This window comes from Grampus griseus (assembly GCF_964374135.1).
Source record: "Grampus griseus genome assembly, chromosome: 6".
In the NCBI taxonomy this organism is placed as follows: domain Eukaryota; kingdom Metazoa; phylum Chordata; class Mammalia; order Artiodactyla; family Delphinidae; genus Grampus; species Grampus griseus.
Genome location: NC_139000.1, coordinates 89,338,481 through 89,357,097, shown reverse-complemented (window position 1 = coordinate 89,357,097; position 18,617 = coordinate 89,338,481). Strand labels below are relative to the sequence as shown.

General features: G+C 43.8%; 1 protein-coding gene across 2 annotated transcripts in view; it reads right to left on the bottom strand.

The window, feature by feature from the left end:
* Positions 1 to 18,617, bottom strand: part of IPPK (inositol-pentakisphosphate 2-kinase) — a 47,806-nt gene that overhangs the window by 24,285 nt on the left and 4,904 nt on the right. The window contains exons 2-6 of one of the 2 annotated variants that reach the window (XM_082655938.1): positions 15,212 to 15,259; positions 13,006 to 13,101; positions 10,027 to 10,093; positions 7,888 to 8,009; positions 6,402 to 6,491 (exon numbers count right to left, since the gene is read on the bottom strand). In XM_082655938.1, coding sequence (XP_082512064.1) covers positions 6,402 to 6,491; positions 7,888 to 8,009; positions 10,027 to 10,093; positions 13,006 to 13,101; positions 15,212 to 15,259 — 423 coding nt within the window. The remainder of the gene's footprint in view (positions 1 to 6,401; positions 6,492 to 7,887; positions 8,010 to 10,026; positions 10,094 to 13,005; positions 13,102 to 15,211; positions 15,260 to 18,617) is intronic. The other variant, XM_082655939.1, reaches the window with a different exon arrangement.

Here is an 18,617-nt window from a genome sequence, read left to right as displayed (position 1 = left end):
GCGGCTGGGCCCGTGAGCCAAGGCCGCTGAGCCTGCGTGTCCGGAGCCTGTGCTCCACAATGGGAGAGGCCACAACAGTGAGAGGCCCGCGTACCGCAAAAAAAAAAAAAAGGGGGGGGCATTTTCCCCCAGGGACATTTGTGAAAAATATTCAGAGGCAACTGTTTTACTTCATGACTTCCTGAGATACTGGTTAACAGTTGTAGCAAACAATAGGCTAACCTAAAACTAAAAAGAAAAAGCAGAGGAAGGACATGTACACAGGGCTTTGAAAAGCTCCAGTATATCCTGGGCATCTAGGAGGCCATGCACAAGCTCCAGAAAGACCTGAAAAGGCCACCACCTTCTGGTGATCTGAGGCTCTGCAGAAGTGAAGGCTAAGGCAGAGCTGCAACCGCCCTGCTAAGTGTTGATGGCAGGCCCCAGTACACACACAGAGCCCCTCAGTAATGCCTGGGAGACTTAATGGTATCAGGCATTTAAGAAATCTCTGTTAAACCATTAGCTGCTCACCTAAGCTAATGGAGCATCAGAGGCCACAAACAACAAAGCACAGACTTCTCAAACTTGGCAAAGAAAAATCACAAAACAATAACAATTACAACAAGCAGCAACAACAAATCCTAGAAAGGTTGTAGAAACTGATTTCCAGAGTGGTCACATTATATTACTTAAAATGCCTGTTTTCAACAAATCATTACAAGACATGCAAAGAAACAAAAACGTATGGTCCACACCCAGGAAAAAAACAATCAATAGGCTGTCCCTGAGAAATTCATACATTGGACTTACTTGACAAAGACTTTAACTCAACTATTTTAAATAAGCTTTAAGCTAAAGGAAACCAAGGACAAAGAACTGAAGGAGACAAGGAAAACAATGTATTAACAAACAGGGGATATTAATAAGGCTAGAAATTATAAAAAGGAACCAAATAGAAATTCTGTCATTGAAAAATACAATAACTAAAATGAAAAAGTCACAAGGGCTCAACAGCAGATCTGAGTAGGCAGAAGAAACAATCAGTGGATTTTAGGATAAAGTCCAAGAGTTCCACACCTAGACACATCATAATAAAACTGTCCAAAGACAAAGAGAGAGAGAATCTTGAAAGCAGGAAGAGAGAAGTGACTCATGATGTACAAAGGATCCTCCATAAGATTAACAGTTGATTTCTCACTGAAAACCATGGAGGCCAGAGGCACTGGGATGGCATACACAGTGCTGAAAGAAAAGACTATCAACCAAGAAGTCTTGCCTATAAAATTATCCTTTCAAATGAAGCAATAATTAAGACATTGCCAGATAAACAATAACTTAAAAAATGTGTTGCTAGAAAACCTGCCCTACAAGAAATACTAAAGGGAAATCTTCAGGCTGAACTAAAAGGGAACTAGACAGTAACTCAGATCCACATGAAAAAATAAATGGCACTGGGTAAAGGAACTACATAGGTAAGTATAAAGGATAATATAAATATATTTTGTTTGTAACTTTTTTCTTCTACCTGGTTCAAAAGACAGAATGTCCCCTGCATGGCATAAGGCAATTATTATAACTGCATAAGGCAATTATTACAAATCTGTATTGACAAGCATACAATGCATAACGATGTAATTTGTATGACAATAACAGCACAACAGAGCGGGAAGGCAACAAAGCTATATAGGAGCAGAGTTTATGTATACTGCTGAAGTTGAATTGTTATTGAGTTAGATTGTTTAGGTTAAGATGTTAAATCAATAGGTAGAACAACTAGACAGAATATCAACAAGGAAGTAGAAGACTTGTACAACATTATAAACCAACTAGACTTAACAAATATCTATAGAACACTCCACTCAACAACAGCAGAGTATATTCTAATCAAGTAAACATGAAACATTCTCAAGGAGAAACCATATGTTAAACCACAAAACAAGTCTCAATAAATTTAAAAAGATACAACTCTGCAAACTCAGTGGAATGAAACTAGAAACAAATAATAAAAGGAAATTTGAGAAACTCACAAATACATGAAAACTAAACACATTCCTAATCATCAATGAGTCAAATAAGAAATCAAAAGAGCAGTCAGAAAATAAATTGAGATAAATGAAAATACAACATAACAAAATTTATAGGAGGCAGAGAAAGCAATGTTTAGAGAGAAATTTATACTTGTAAACACCTATATTAACAGGAAGAAAGATCTCAAATCAATAACCTAATTTTCTACCCTAAAAAACTAGAGACCAAACTAAATCCAATGCAAACAGAGAGAAAGAAGTAGTAGATTAGAGCAGAGATAGATGAAGCAGAGTATAGAAAGGGAAAATTTGAGAAAAGAAACAAAACCAAAAGTTGTTTCTTTGAAAAGATCAACAAATATGGCAATCCTTTGGCTAGATCAAGAAAAAAAAAAGACAGGACTCAAATGACTAAAACCAAGAATGAAAGAAAAGACATTACTACCAACCTTGCAGAAATAAAAAGAATTTTAGAGGAATGCTATGAACAATTATATGCCAACAAATTAGATGAAATGAACAAATTCTTAGAAACATACAGCTACCAAAACTGACTCAAGAAGAAATAGAGAATCTAAACAGACATAACAAAAGTCTGAATCAGTAATCAAAAATCTTTCAACAGGGACTTCCCTGGCAGTCCAATGGTTAAGACTTCACCTTCCAGTGCAGGGGGTGCGGGTTCAAACACTGTTCGGGGAGCTAAGATTCCCACATGCCTTGGGGCCAAAAAAACAAAACATAAAAAACAGAAGCAATATTCTAACAAATTCAATAAAGACTTAAAAAAAATCTTTCAACAAAGAAAACCCCAGGACCATCTGGTCCATCTTTGCTACTGAATGCTACCAAATGTTTAAAGAAGAATCAACACCAATACTCAAACTCTTCCAAAAAACTGAAGAGTAAAAGATGGAAAACACTTCCTAACTCATTCTATGAAGCCAGTTATTACCCTGGTACCAAAACTAGACAAAAGCACCACTAGAAAAGAAAACTACAGACAAATATCCCTCAAGAAAAAATCCTCAACAAAAACTAACAAACCACATTAGCAGCATATTAAAGAGATTACACACCTATCATCAAATGGGATTTATCAATCAAATACATGTGTGGTTCAACATATGAAAATCAATCAATGTAATACACCATATTAATAGAAAGAGGAAAACAACTCATGATCATCTCAACAGATGCAGGACAAGCATTTGACAAAATCTAACATTCTTTCATGATTAATAAAAACAAAACAAAAAAACTCTAAAAGAACATCTTTCACAAACTCACAGTGAGAACATTACATTCAACAGTGAAATTCTGAAAGGTTTACCCCTAATATCAGGAACAAGATAAGGATGCTCACTCTTACTATTTCTATACAATATTGTACTCATAATTAAAAACAGAATTACCATATGATCCAGCAGTTCAACTTCTGGGTATATACCCCAAAGAATTGAAAGCAGAGTCTCAAAGAAATATTTGTACACCCATGTTCACAGAAGTGTTATTCACAATAGCCAAGAAATGGGAGCAGCCCAAGTGCCCATCAATGGATGGATGGATGAACAAAATATGGTATATACATTCAATGGGATATTATCCAGCCTTAGAAAGGAAGGAAATTCTCACACAACCTACAGTATGGATGAACCTTGAGGACATTATGGTAAGTGAAATAAACCAGTCATAAAAGGACAAATACTGTGTGATTCCACATATATGAGGTCCCTACAGTAGTCAAATTCATAGAGATAGAAACTACAATGGTGGTTGCCAGGGGTTTGAGAAAGGAAGAAATGTAGAGTTGTTTAATGGATGCAGAGTTTCAGTTTTACAAGATGAAAAATGTTCTGGAGATGGATGATGGTGACAGTTGCACAACAATGTAAATGTACTTAATGTCAATGAACTGTACACTTAATGGGTAAGATGGTAAATTTTATGTCATGTGTATTTCATCACAATTAAATATATATATTAAAAAATCAGTTGTATTTCTATGCAATAAACAATCTGAAAATGAAATTTCTAAAAATTCCATTTACAATAGAATCCCCCAAAATAAAAAATTTAGGAATAAGTTCAACAAAAGACACATAGATTTATAGGCTGAAAACTTTATCACATCGCTGGAAGAAATTAAAGACCTAAATAAATGGAAAAACATCCTGTGTTCACAGAGTATTAATACTGTTAAGGTGGCAATACTCCCCATACTAATCTGCAATACGTTGGAATCCTTATCAAAAATCCCAGCTGCTGTCTTGGAAATCGTGAAGCTTAAAGACATCTAAATTGGAAAAGAAGAAGTAAAACTCTATTCACAGATGGCATGATCCTGTACATAGAAAATTCCAAAGAATCTACAAGAATGCTACCAGAGCTAATAAATGAATTCAGCAAAGTTGTAGGGTACCAGATCAACACACAAAAATTAGTTGTGTTTCTATACCCTAGCAATAAACAAACCAAAAAGGAAATTAAGGAAGCAATCCTACTTATAACCACATTTACAATATTCCAAAATAATAAAATACCTAGAAATAAATTTAACCAAAGTGGTGAAAGACTTGTACACTGAAAACTATAAAATATTGCTGAAAGGAAATTAAAGAAAACCTAAGTAAGTGGAAAGAGAGCTTGTGTTCATGGATTATAAGACTTAGTATTGTTAACATGGCAGTACTACCCAAAGTGACCTATAGACTCCTGAAATTTCTGTCAAAATTCCAAAGTCTTTTTTGGCAGTTATGAAAAATCCAATTCTCAAATTCACATGTAATTTTAAGGGGCCTCAAATAGCCAAAACAATCATGAACAATCAATCTTGAAAAAGAAGAACAAAGCTAGAAGACTAACACTTCCTGATTTCAAAACTTACTACAAAACTACAGCAATCAAGAGTGTGGTACTGGCATAAGGACAGACATACAGACCAATAGAAGGCCAGAAATAAGCCCTCACATATATGGCCAATAGATTTTAGATAAAGGTGCCAAGACCATTCAATGGAGAAATGATGGTCTTTTCACAAGTAGTCCTGGGAAAACTGGATATCACATGAAGTTGGGCCCTTACCTAACATCAAACACATAAACTAACTCAAAATGGATCAAAGATCTAAACATAAGAGCTAATACTATAAAACTCTTAGAAGAAAACATAGGGGAAAAGCACCATGACCTTGGTTTAGGTAAACATTTCTTGGATATGACACCAAAGGCATAGGCAATGAAAGAAAAAAAAGACAAATTAGACTTTATCAAAATTTAAAACTTTTGTGCAACAAAGGACACTATCAACAGAGTAAAAAGGCAACCAACAGAATGGGAGAAAATATTTGCAAATCACATATCTGATAAAGAAATTAACATCTAAAATAAACAGAGAACCCCTAAAACAACTAAAAAACAAACAACTCATTTCAAAAACAGGTAAAGAATTTGAATAGACATTTCTCCAAAGAAGATATACAAATAGCCAATAAGCACATGAACAGATGCTCAACATCACTGTTAGAGAAATGCAAATGAAAATCACATGCGATACTACTTCCTATCCATTAGGATGACTATAATCACAAACAGGGACAATAACAAGTGCAAGCGAGGATGTGGAGAAACTGGAGCTCTCATACATTGCTGGTGGGAATATAGAATGGTGCTATAGCTGTAGAAAACAATCTGCCATTTCCTCAAAAAGTTAAACAGAATTTCCCTAAGAACCAGCAATGCCACTGCTAGGAATATACCCAAGAGAACTGAAAACAGTGACTCAAACATGTACATGTACGTGCACATTTATAGCAACATTATTCATAATAGCCAAAAGGAAAAAACCCACATGTCCATCAATAGATGAATGGATAAACAAAATGTTTCCATACAATGGAGTATTATTCAGCCATAAAAGAAATGAAGTGCTGATAAATGCTACAATGTGTATGAACCTCAAAAATATTATGCTAAGTAAAAGAAGAGAGTCACAAAAAGCCATAATTTGTGTGATTCCATTTATAGGAAATGTCCGGAATAGGCAAATCCACAGAGATAGGTGGTTGCCAGGGGTTGGCAGGACAGGGGGTGACTGCTAACGGGCACAGGACTTCTTTTCGAGGTGATGAAATGTTTTGGAATTAGATAGTGGTGATGGTTGCACAACCTTATGAATAAACTAAAATCCACTGGATTATATATTTTAAAAGTGTAAATCTTAGGATATGCAAATATCTCAATTAAGAAGGAAAAGATGAACATGAAGTACTTTCGAAATAAAAAGTAAATAATATCTATGTTTTATTTTACTCCTCTGAAAACTCTAGGTGGCCCAGCCATTCATCACAAGGCTCTGTGCAGGGAGGGAACCCAGCTGGTCAACTCTTCTCACCTTGAGGTGCTGGTGCATGCAGTAACGACACACCTTATGCTTCATCTCATGCGTAACATCACTGGAGAAAGGAATAAACCCACATTTTGGCTGCAAAATAAACAAGTAAGGAAGAAAAAAAGCTTAGGGAGAAAACACATACCTTTAGGTAGACATATAACTACAGGATAATGAAGTGCAGCTCCCAGGAGAATCACCAAGTGTTAGATATAAACATTCCCAAAAGTTGCTTTTATCCTCAGTCCCCGGTGGGAATTGATGCCTCTCCCACTGCATCACATAAATATCTCTTTGCCACTACAGAATCCAAAGCCAGAACTCTCACTGGGGAAGAACAGTGATGCCTCAATTGCTAGCTTGACAACAAAGAGTAGCTTTGTGTTTTCATCATGGAACAAGACTGGAAAGACTCTAGGAGTGCAGATCTGCCACACACTCCAGCTCCAAGAAGAAGAACGCTTGGTCCCTCTGATAAGAATGTGTGAAGGAGAAGGTGCCCATATGGTGGCTGCTGGGCTCCCAGAACATCTGAAACTCTAGTTGCCTTTTAAAAGCCATGATTTCTGGGCACATACAATATGAAAGACCACTGCCTAGCGTCGGGGCACTGAAGATCACGCTGCCCATCATTTGTGACGCCTGAGACACTCATCCTCTGCTTGGAGAAGCAGAACATCAGTCCACACTGAACACCCACGGATGTGAATGCTCAGGGCCAAGAGCATGACCCACAAGTCGCCACCAGAGGTTTGGAGGAAGGAAACAAATAACAAGATATCTGGCAGGCTTCTTGAGGGAGACTCAGGTGGCCACTCTGGACACTGAGCCACAGAGCTGAAGCAGCGGCCTGGCCCTTATCCAGGAATCACTGCCCTGCACTAGACAAGCGACATCTTTTGTCGCCTCCTCCTGAGGATCCCTGCCACGACAAACCAGGGCCTTGAGAGACACAAAGGCTTCTATGCCTCCTGGAGGTCTCTCCTGAGCATTCTCCTGAGAAGCAAAGGAACAGAGTGTCACCCAGTCTAAAGGGTGGTCCTCAAGCTGAGCCCTTGGAGCATGGCATGCAGTGTCACCAAGCAGCCAAGCAGGCACAGCTGGGAAGGAGGTCAAGAGAGGCCCTGGCAAGCTGCACCCTCCAAGGAAAATAAGCAGAGTGGAGCCCATGCTTCCTTCTTGTGGAGATCGGCTAGGGCTTGTCCCTGGCTAGTTCCCTGTTATGACACCTGAGAACGAGCCTAAACCTGGGGGTCTGGGAAGCCATGCCCCTCAGGTCTGGCCAGGGTAAGGAACCAGAATAGCACGATGCAAGAGGCATGCACAGAAGGAGCAAGAAGTAAGCCTACTCTCTGGGAGTTGGGGGGCTGCCTAGGTCATGGGGCCCAGCATGGGCAAAGTGCACTCCAGGCAGATGACTCATGGATTTACAGTCTGGACCCACCTTTCCCTTTTCCCCCACACCATTTCCCCCTTGACAGAAATTCACCTTGATCTCTACACACAGAATCGGCCGGTGCTCTGCAAAATGGTAGGTCTGAAGTCTGGCTAAATTGGGAAGGCACAGAGCATAACCACTGAGAGTGTCCAGGTCCTTGTCACAGCGAGATTCTGGAAAACAGAGCAAGGAAAATAACTGAGGATCAGTGCAAGAGAGACAAGATGACTCCATGGCAACTTGGACTCCTGTTGGGGAAGGATCAGCCTTGCCCAAGAGAGGGCTGGCCTTGGCCTCCACTCTTGAGAGGTCACCTCTAAGCCTTGGGATGTCTTGCCTGAGGAGTTTACCTGGGGACCTAGAGTCACATGAGTATAATGCTGCGATCTGTGGTAGGAGTTTGGGCCCTGTAGTACCAGCTTGACCTCCAGAGGGGCTGGAGGCTGAGGGCAGCCACACAGGTGGTCAGCTGTGTCTATATGCCCAAGCCCCAGCAAAAACCCTAACCCTTCTTATCTCAGCTGGTTTTAATCTGTGTCCCTTAGCTGTAATAAGCCATAACGATGAGGATAACAGTTCTGTGGGTCCTTCTAGCAAATTATCAGACCTGAGATTGGTCCTGGGGACCCCCCAAACATGCAGCTCTCATGAGTGAGGGTGATCTTGGGAACTGCTCCCCAATTCTGTGACTCTCTTAACCCAGGAGCTCAGAGAAGAAGGAGGCAACAGCCACTACCTTCCTTTTAAAGCTTCCTTCAGAATATGCAAACACCAATATTTCCTCAGCACTGACTGCTAGAAGTTATATTGTAGACAGTCACATAAGATATGGCCTCTTGGTCCCAGGAGAAGTCAGCTTTCCTCCTTCCACATAACAAGGCTGACTATGAGTCATTATTACAACATTATTACTGTTACGTCGTATAACTGCCAATTATAAAACGAATGACGCTGTGTGGCACTAGTAACTAGATGGCAGAACCACAGCAGGCCTCAGTCTGTCTTTGTCTAGATGGGGAAAACAGAGCCAAGACACAGTCCAGGCTTTGAACAAAGCTGCTGCCTCCTCCCCCTTTGTTGGTCCTCTCCATCCATGAAGCCCTGCTCCTCACTGCTCCCCAAACTGAGGGCTCCAGGGCACAGCATCCTGTTTTCTTTCATTTTCCTAATCAAACATGAAAAGGATTTTATATTGACTCACTGCACACCCTGACTGCCTGGCTGTGCTTTAGGAGGAGACATTTCACTCCTCAACAACACAGATTTTTCATCTTTGCCTCTGACTGTGACAGGAAAAGCTTTGACATGGTTACTGTCATTATTGCCACGAGCAAGTGTAGGGAAGGTACATGAGGTACTGAGGGGAAAATACGTGAGGTGACGTGGGGCAGTACATGAGGTGACTGCGGGGAGGGTATGTAAGGTGATGGGGGAGGGTATGTGTGGTGATGTGGGAAAGGTGTGGGAGGTAAAGGGGGGCAAGGTTTGGGGGGTGACGGGGGAAAGTATGTGTGGTGATGGGGGGAAGATATGAGAGGTAATGGGGGAGGGTATGTTCGGTAATGAGTGGAAGGTATGGGAAGTAATGGGGGGAAGGTTTGGGAGATGATGGGGGAACGTATTTGTGGTGATTGGGAAAGGTCTGGGAGGTGACTAGGGGAAGGTATGTGTAGTGATGGGTGGAAAGCATGTGTGGTGATGGGGGGTGGGGTATGTATGGTGATGGTGGGGAAGTACATGAGGTGAAGCAGGGAGGTAAAAAAATTCAAGTCTCTCACCTTACCTCAAGAGGATGAGCAGGCTGGGTGGTGCCAGCTTCTGGGAGAAGGTTTGCAGAACTGCCACCCTCTAGGGCCTAGCCCACCCTCCATGGCTCAGGTCTACCCCGGTTTTCCTTTGGACTCCTCCAGGCATCCCCTGGAGCCCACCTTCCCTTCCCTAAGTCTCCCTGAACTCCTTCAGCTCCCTCTTGGCTCCCAAATGCATTTTTATTTTTATTAATTTGTTCTTGGTCATATATTCCCTGCAGTGATCTGCAAATCTGATGCCCAGAATTGTATTCATGAGCTCCTAGGATTTCTACCCCCGATAATAAAGTTAAAAACTATATCTATATCTACCTAAGATGAGTAATAACGTCAAACACATTTCAAATGGAATATTATAAATTCGTAAGTTAGAAACCCTTACCTGGTCTTTCACACTGTATCTTTAAACAAAGCTGTTTCACAAAATCTAAAGGCAGCTGAACAACTTCCTGTAGGAACAAATAAGAAGTACTCAGTGTGGAATGCACAACAATGTGAACATACTTAATGCCACAGAACCACACACTTAAAAATGGTTAAAATGGTAAGTTTTATGTTATGTATATGTTACCACATTAAAAAAAAATACTCAGTATGTGGGATTTAGGAATAAAAGCTGCTCTGTTATTTTAAGGACATGTCCAGATTAAACAGACAGGCTAAAGTTTCTGTGCACTAAGAGGAACAGGCCCTCCTCAGAGCAGCTGGTGTCCACAGTGGTGGTGGCCAGAAGTGTGCCCCATGTCACCTAGTCAGTCTCCACAGAGGGCTCTTCACCCAGCTCCTCTGTTCTCACGGCGACCTCATCCTCATTCTCAGCGTCTGTGGACGGCAGAGCAGGGGCCTGAGGCAGTTCTCTGCCTGCAAGAAGTTCCTCACCAGCTATCTCCTCAGACAACCTGAGGCTCCTCACATTTCCATCTGAGAAGCAGCTCAAGGAACAGGGTCTGATCAAATATTAATCTCTGGGTGAGATGTCCTGGGTACCCATCAGCCACAGGACTCAGGATGGCCAATATTTGGTGCTCTGGGTCAAAAAACAAAGGAGCAACTACTCTCTACTATTTCTTGCAGTCTCCCAAACTAAGAGTTTCTATTTAATCCACATTGCTCATCATCTTCCCCATGTTTCCAGGGTGGCAGAATTCTGACTTCTAAAGGAATCCCAAGGTGACGCAAGATACCTGCCTAGAATGAGAATGCTGGGATCCTGTCCACTTACATGCCACACCTTCTCCATCATGCCCTGTCCCACCTAGCCTCCAGCTCACATGAAGACAGGCCTAGACCAGTCCCCAAACCAGCCAGGCAGGGCCGGAGGCAGCACGGGTACAAGGGGTGTGTCTGTCACTCTGTCTGAGCCTTGCTCTCTCACCACTGTGCTAGTTATGTCTCATCCCAGGACACAGAAGAGGGAAACACTCTCCCCAGGGCTCCACTTTAACCTAGCTCGTGCCATCAGTCACAGAAAACAGCATCATTTACAAATGCTGATTTTGCCTGAACATGGTCTTGTTCAGGCCAGAGATGTGCTCTGTATCCCACATTTCAACAGTGCTGGGCCTGAGTGGCAGTCCTCTCTTGATACTACAACTACCTGGAGGAAAAGCAGGTTGTGTTTCACTCTGGCAGTGTCTTCACGTGAAGGAGGTATGTCAACGGGATGAATATTCCCGAAATGTGACCTGGTGGGCTCACCTCATATGCCCAGAGCCTTGTGCACTGTGGACAAACAGAATCAAACCTGGAGCTAGAGCATGCCCTGGGCCCTGGGGGGACACCCCAATGCTATTCCCACCTGCCGGGCTGCCACTGGCTGGAACCCCAAGCTCTTCACCATTCTCCTTCACTGCTGGCCCCTCCTGGAAGAAAAGTCTAGAGCCCCCAAGTGCTGTGAGACAGAGAAATACTCCCACTTGGCCATATGAGCATGCTCTCTCCCCAAGAAGGACACTGGTAGTTGGCATACCTGCATTCACTCACACACCGTCCAGGCCAAGAAGTAGGTGGCACCCAGCACGCAGATAGCTCAGAGACTCAGGCTCTCACAGGTGGTGGGTTTCAGCCTTTCACAATTCAACAGGACAGCTGGGGACCTCACTAGGGGCGGTGCCAGCCCCCAGGATGGCCCCAGTGACCTCTGCCCCTGTGTAGTCCCACTCTGCCTAGGGATGACGCCTAAAGGCCCCAGGATGCTGTGGAAACGACAGACACAACTCCCAAACAGGTCATCCCTCAGATGGTGTACTGGGGGAGTCAGGGCCAAGTCACAAGGATGCTCAGAGCCCTTCAGAGAGTCCACACTGGGAGGTGCTGAGGCCCCCAGTCAACAGTCAGCACCACACTGCCAGCTCCACGGCTCTGGGCCACCCTGGAAGAGGATCCTTAGTCCCAGCCTACAGATTAGACTAGAGCCCTAAGGGACCCAAAGCAACACCATCCACAGTACTTCCTAAGCTGTCAAAGGACGACCCTCCTTGGAGGATGTTTTGTCGTTGGAGCCATTTAAATTCTACTTTGCTAGGCAATCCTGAAGCTTCAAAGAAACTTTTACTCAACCTTCTTGGTATCATTTTTCTCAGGATGGACACAAGGTACAGAATTTACAAAACAGAGGCAGTGCTCTCTCTGTTCAAAATGACAAACCTGCTAGTCTGTTCAGGGCTCTGATCTAAGACAAGCAGTCAGACCAGTGTAAGCAGAGAAGCAGCAGTGATCAAAGTGGAGACAGAAGAATGGCTGTCCCAGGCATGGACCAAGGCCACTGGCTCTGAGGATTGCCAGGATCACAGGGCCAGTCCACTGTGGCTTCTTACACTGCCCTCTCCAAGAGTGTCTGAACAGCAGACCTTGCCTGTAACAGGCACTCCTCTCAGTCGCTGAGACCAGAAAAAGCCAGCAACGCAGACCACCTGCAGGTAGGTGGAGGCCATCACCCCACATGGGCTTCAGCTAGGTTCTCCCACGAGACCAGGTCACACCTCCCAGCATGGGGATCCCCTTTTCTCCCTAACTTGCTCAAAGGTGCCCACTGAAGGTCAGTGTTGCTGCCTGGACCTCACTAGAGAGCTCTCACCAAACTGAATGCCTCCATGAGGGCAGGATGGTGAAGACCAGGAGTCTCAGCAAGTGAAAGTATCTCTGAACCTCATGCTAGAAAATGGGAATAACACTATCTGCTCTGCTATTTCACAGTGCAACAAATGAGAAAAGCACTTGGAAACTTTGTAACTAACACAGTGGGGGTGCGGGTGGGGGGTGGTATCATTAAGCAACTTCCAAACTATAAATGAGAAGTTGGTACTTTGATACAGAACAGGCCCATGAATTTAGACTACATTAAAAAAAAAAAATCACTTACCCCACAATGAACATAGTTCTCTCCCAAAAACTCTTTCATGACATTTTTGCCAAAGTCCACTATGTTCTGTAAGTGCTGAAATATTTCTTCTGAGGTCTGCAAAAGAGAAGGACAAGAAGACCTCAACGACCGGGACCTCCTAGACTCTGACACCACCACAAGCCCCTGTCACATACAGGGCTGCCATGTATGAGGCCACAAAAAGCCACCAGTGGCCCTGGACCTGGAGGAAGGTAAGCCTCATCATGAAGACTGCCACACTCACTGGAGCTTCTGTCCCACAGGGCCCCCAGGCCCACCTCTGCATTGTACTCAGGGCCCCATGTGATTGTGAAACAAAGTTTGAGAACCATATCTGTGCCCCTGCCTTCCTCCCCACCAGGAACACACGTGGATCCCGCCAGTGGCCCGTGCACACCTTCTGAGGAATTCGACTTTAAAAATCGGTCCCATCCAAAAATCACTATTTAGATTTTATTCTTCAGCTTCTAGATGTAGAAATAAAATATTTTCTCCTCAGAGGTTCTTAAAGAATCAATAAGCTGTGAGATTTAGGTGAGACAGGAAATCATTCCTGTATCCCTCACTCTGACCCAAGGTGAGAAGTGCAAAGGGTTGATCACAGGTCTCGCTCAGGAGTGAGAGGGCTGTCTTCTTCAACCGCAGGCTGGGAGGTGCCTGACACATGGCTCAGGCTCTGGGGAGGTCTCAGTCTGAGCTGCCACCCAGGCACCATAAAACAGGCAGACCACAGTCTGCATTCCGGGGGACTACTGTATTAGAACGAACCCTGTCAAAAAACCCCAGAACACGCCCAGTGGCTCCGTACGTAGAGCTGTGGACACAGGGCTTCTGACAAAAAGCTCTTCTTATTGACAGAATTAACACACACAACTCCCCACAAATAATGCAGCTGGCATCACACAGTGCCATTTATATAATAAAGAAAGGCGAATTGTTACCTTGGAAGACATTGCCTCAATAAATGTAAACAGGAAAAACTGAAAATAGAGGCATCCAGAGAACGCTGGCCCTTCACCGAGGCTAGGCTCTGTAGACCCTGAGTGGGGATAGAGGGGAGGGGAGGGGGGCTAGAGGCAGCCTCCGAGATGTTTCTAGTTTCCACCTGGATTCCACAGAAACAGAACCACCCTGCACAATTCTCTTCAGCAGCTGCACCCTCCCATCCTGTGCCATCTTTCTCTGTACTAACCACACTGTCCCCAGATCTCACTGCAGCCCCACTGTGATGGCAGCCCCCAGCTTTCTCCCACAGTCCCCACTTTTCTTTCTATGAAGCTAACCTGCAAGTGTGCCCTTCATTTGCACAATCAGCCACCATTGATACCCATCAGCCATCCACCTCACCTTCTTTTCTGGCTGTTTCTCCATAACTCAAACGAGGTGAGGTGGTGACTCATGTCTCCTACACCCTGATCTTGAGCCCAATTTCTACTCATCACCCAACAACCACCAGCCCTGCCCCCACTGTGTGGGTGTGACGTGCAGCTCCTGTCTCTTCTCCCCTTTTAAGATAAGAGCCTATGCTCACACCTAGCCCCTCTGGACCTCCCTCCTTCCCCCCAGACCATGAAAGAGTAAAGGCTCCCACAGGGCTATGCCATATTGACCGCTGCGACCACTCAGATAAACACCACAATGACATCCCGCCTCAATGTAGAGAAACACTGCAACTCAGTGGTCAGCAGGCATACAACAGAACAACAATGGCTTTCTGAGGGTGTCCACGGTACTCTGCCTGGTTGACTCAGTGAATAGAAACACAAGGCTCCATCTGAACTGCCTGTTGTGACTTGTAACACTGACTGTCTACCACAGCATCACAGACTTCATTTTCATTGATACAATTCCACAGATGGGGAAACTGAGGCAGCAGGGTGTAAGAAAATCGCCAAGGCAAAGCCAAGACCTGGCCCTGGGTTCCCCAGCCACAAGCAGAGCTCTCTGAACTAGTCAGGGAGGCTCCTGGCTCAGTACCCAGGGACTAACCATGATGACCCATAGTGACCCCAGCAGGTCAAAGTGCTGAATCCAGCACAAAAGATGGACACACTGCTTTCGGCATTGAATGCTTGTATCATATTCAAATTTCTAAAGTTAGCATTAAAACTTCTGCATCAGAAAAAAATCAAAGTTTTCTTAAATAATTATTTTAATGATTGGGTGGCAAATCCACTGATCTTACCTTCTTCCTATTAGGAGGAAACTTCAGAAAACGAAGCACCACACAACGCTATTGGAAAATAAAACAAAGTCTGATTAGTACCCACCCAAAGCCCGGGGATAAGGGTGGGTGGCTGTGGATAAGGAGCCATCCTCAGCAGTGCAGATGCTGGAAGCCCCACAGGCAGCCAGTGCCCCGGGGAGGAGGTGGGGGCCAGTACTGGGCCACACGTCTGGAGACACAGAGCAACCAGGAAAACCTGTGCTCTCTGACCTAGCCAGCCCACTCCCAGTAATTTATCTTAATTAAAGATGCACAGAAGATTTTAGCTACTGCATATAAAGGTACTGTTTATAATTCCAAATAAAATGGAAACCTAAACATCCAACAATAGTAGGATGGTTAAATACAGAGGGACATATTCCAGACCATGAAATACTATGCCGTCATTTACAAGAAAATAAGGAAGATCCGTATTTACAGACACAAAGGTACAGTCATCATCTACTGATAAATGAAAAAGATTACAGAATAGGGCTTATAGAATTAACCTATCTTTATATAAATATGTACATACATACATATGTATGTGTATGTGTACATATGTGTATGTATGTGTGTGTATGTATACACACACATACATACATATGTATGTGTGTGTGTGTGTGTATTGTGTGTGTATGTATTAGAGAATGATGCATGGGTATAGTTCTATTTATGTAAAGCTCAAAAACAGACAAGACTAAGATCTCTGGCAGGTGGGATGGTCCCTAAGAAAGGCTCTAGAAGGGGCTGGTCATGAGAATACGGGTCCATGTATTTTGTCATAATCAAGCTGTATATACACATATGATCTGACCACTTTTCTGTAGATTTATTACTCTTCATTTTTTAAAGTTTGTAAAACAAAAAATTTTAAATAAAGTATGTGCATGCTGAGTTTGTATGAACTGTCTGAAAGGGCTTCTGAATAGGTAACCGCGTGTCCAGGTAGCACCAACTGGGAACTTATTTTTTAAAGTTCTGTTTATTTGGGTTTTCCAATTTTTTACAATGCTCATATAACATACATTACAAAAATGTTAAAAAACAAAAGTTTAAAAAATGGAAAAAAATAACCTTTTAAACTAGTGCAGCCTTTGAAATGGCGATTCTCCAAGGAAATAACCTGGATGTGTTGTAGAGCCTTGGTAATGGGGGAGATAATTCCATGTGGACAACTTTGGAAACCATTCCCATGGAGATAGGGAGTTCCAGGCAGAAGGGCTTGGGTCGGGAACCTGGACTGTGCTCAGGGAGAAGCAGTGAACAGGAGAAGGAGAGCAGAGGTGCAGGAGCTCGGGCACTGTCTGGAGCACTGGGATCTAGGTGGGGTGGGAGGAGCTGGTGATTGAAGAGGCTCAGAAAGTGCAGCTTTAGAACCCAAAACATGGCTGAGAGCAAGGAAGGCCCATAGAGACGAGATCCATTTCCCTAGCCCACAGACCCCCTGGCACTTCCTGCCCCACTCAGATGACGCACACTCTTCTCAAAACCCCAGACATCCATCATCTCCCTGAGCCCCAAGCTCAGACTTGGGGAAGCAAAGGTCGAGGACGTGCACATGGGTCTAACCCCTCCCAAATCCAGGCAGACATCAATATTCGATCATGGGCATCAACTGGCCAAGGAGTCCATCAAAATTCAAGGAAAGGGCTTCCCTGGTGGCGCAGTGGTTGAGAGTCCGCCTGCTGATGCAGGGGACACAGGTTCATGCCCCGGTCCGGGAAGATCCCACATGCCGCACAGCGGCTGGGCCTGTGAGCCATGGCTGCTGAGCCTGCACGTCCGGAGCCTGTGCTCTGCAACGGGAGAGGCCACAACAGTGAGAGGCCCGCGTACCACCAAAAAAAAAAAAAAAAAAAAATTCAAGGAAAAACAAAAGCTGATATGCAGAAACTCTAATTCTAGGCAACATTCCAGAAACTCAGCCCCCCTAAAAGCACACTCACTTCTCACCTGGACTTCACTGTTTCTCAAGACCTGCTAAGAAATTCTGAGTGTCATGTTGTGTCTGCTTCAAGGAAAACTGCTTTCTCTAGGGACCCATTTAAAACCGTCGCCAGAAACTGCCCACCTGCCCCATAGGAGCCGCAGTGTCAGCCTTGAAGGTCAGTCTCCACAAACTCAAGCACTCAGTGGGCACACCTATTCTGGACGGCGAGTGCTAACTGCCCCTTGTAAAGGTCTGACTGGGCTGGGTTGGTGGCCCTGTTACATGCCACGAGGCTGGCCATGGGACCAGACAACACCTATTCAAGTGGATAGCAGAGAAAAGGTGAGAAATCAACCTCACCAGCCCTGGTTGGCACAAAGACGCAGTTAGTCCAAGGGCCACCCATGGCATGGAGTGGGACTGATCCAGCCACCCACAGGGAGATTCCCACGAAGGAGCGGAAATCAACGCATTATCTGGTAAGCACCAGGGCCCTGCAAGCTCACAAGGTCTTAACCAGTTGTGAAGGAAACAACTCCTTTCCTTTTAAACTAAATATCTGAAACCAGATTTTAAAACATACCCTCTTTATAGTGTCTAGGCTAAAATGCTAAGAACGAAGAGAAAGGGGTGAGACTAAGAAGAGGGGCTTAACAAGAGTTTCTGCACAGTCTGGGGCAGAAGCAGCTCTTCCCTGTTCCAAAGCAGGACAGGGAATCTTAGGCCGGGGCCACACCTTCTCTGTCCTTGAGGACAGAAAATCATGGTGTGCTCTCTCATACCGTGGAACACTAGATGAAAATCAAAGATTTTAACAAACTGAAAAAGTCAGTGAATGGAGAAATGACACATATAAACACATACACATTAAACAACCTCAAAACGTACAACACGCCACTTATAAAAGGAATAGAAAGCATTCAGTGCTGTGAGGGTCCCAGGCCATGGCAGGGGTGGGGGAGTACTGGCATGTCATGTGCCACGAGGCCTAGGAGATGCTCCTTCGATCCCCTCTGAGAACCCACCCAAGTCCTCAAAACACCAAGACATCAGCAAAGCCTGGCTCACAACAGCTCTAAAAGCACAACAATGTGAATGTCTGACAGCACAGGAACTCTGGCTGCCTAAGTGCTCTGCAGCCTTGAAAACTTGTGTGAAGAATTATCTACATATTTATGCTGTAGGGTTGAGTGAAAAAGCAGAAAACAAAAACAGACAGATAAGGATGCTTAAGTACCCAATAAAAGCATATAATACAAGGAAGTGCACCAAGTGTTAACAAAAATTATTTTCTTAGTAGGGAGACATTGGATGCTTTTTACTTTCTTCCTTCTAGTATTCTGTATTTTCTGGGGCAGAGAGAGGAACAAATGATTGGTATTAAATAAAAATAAAAGACCACAAAAACAATATATAAAAGGGTCACCTGCCCATGTGAAGCCCAAGGAAGGA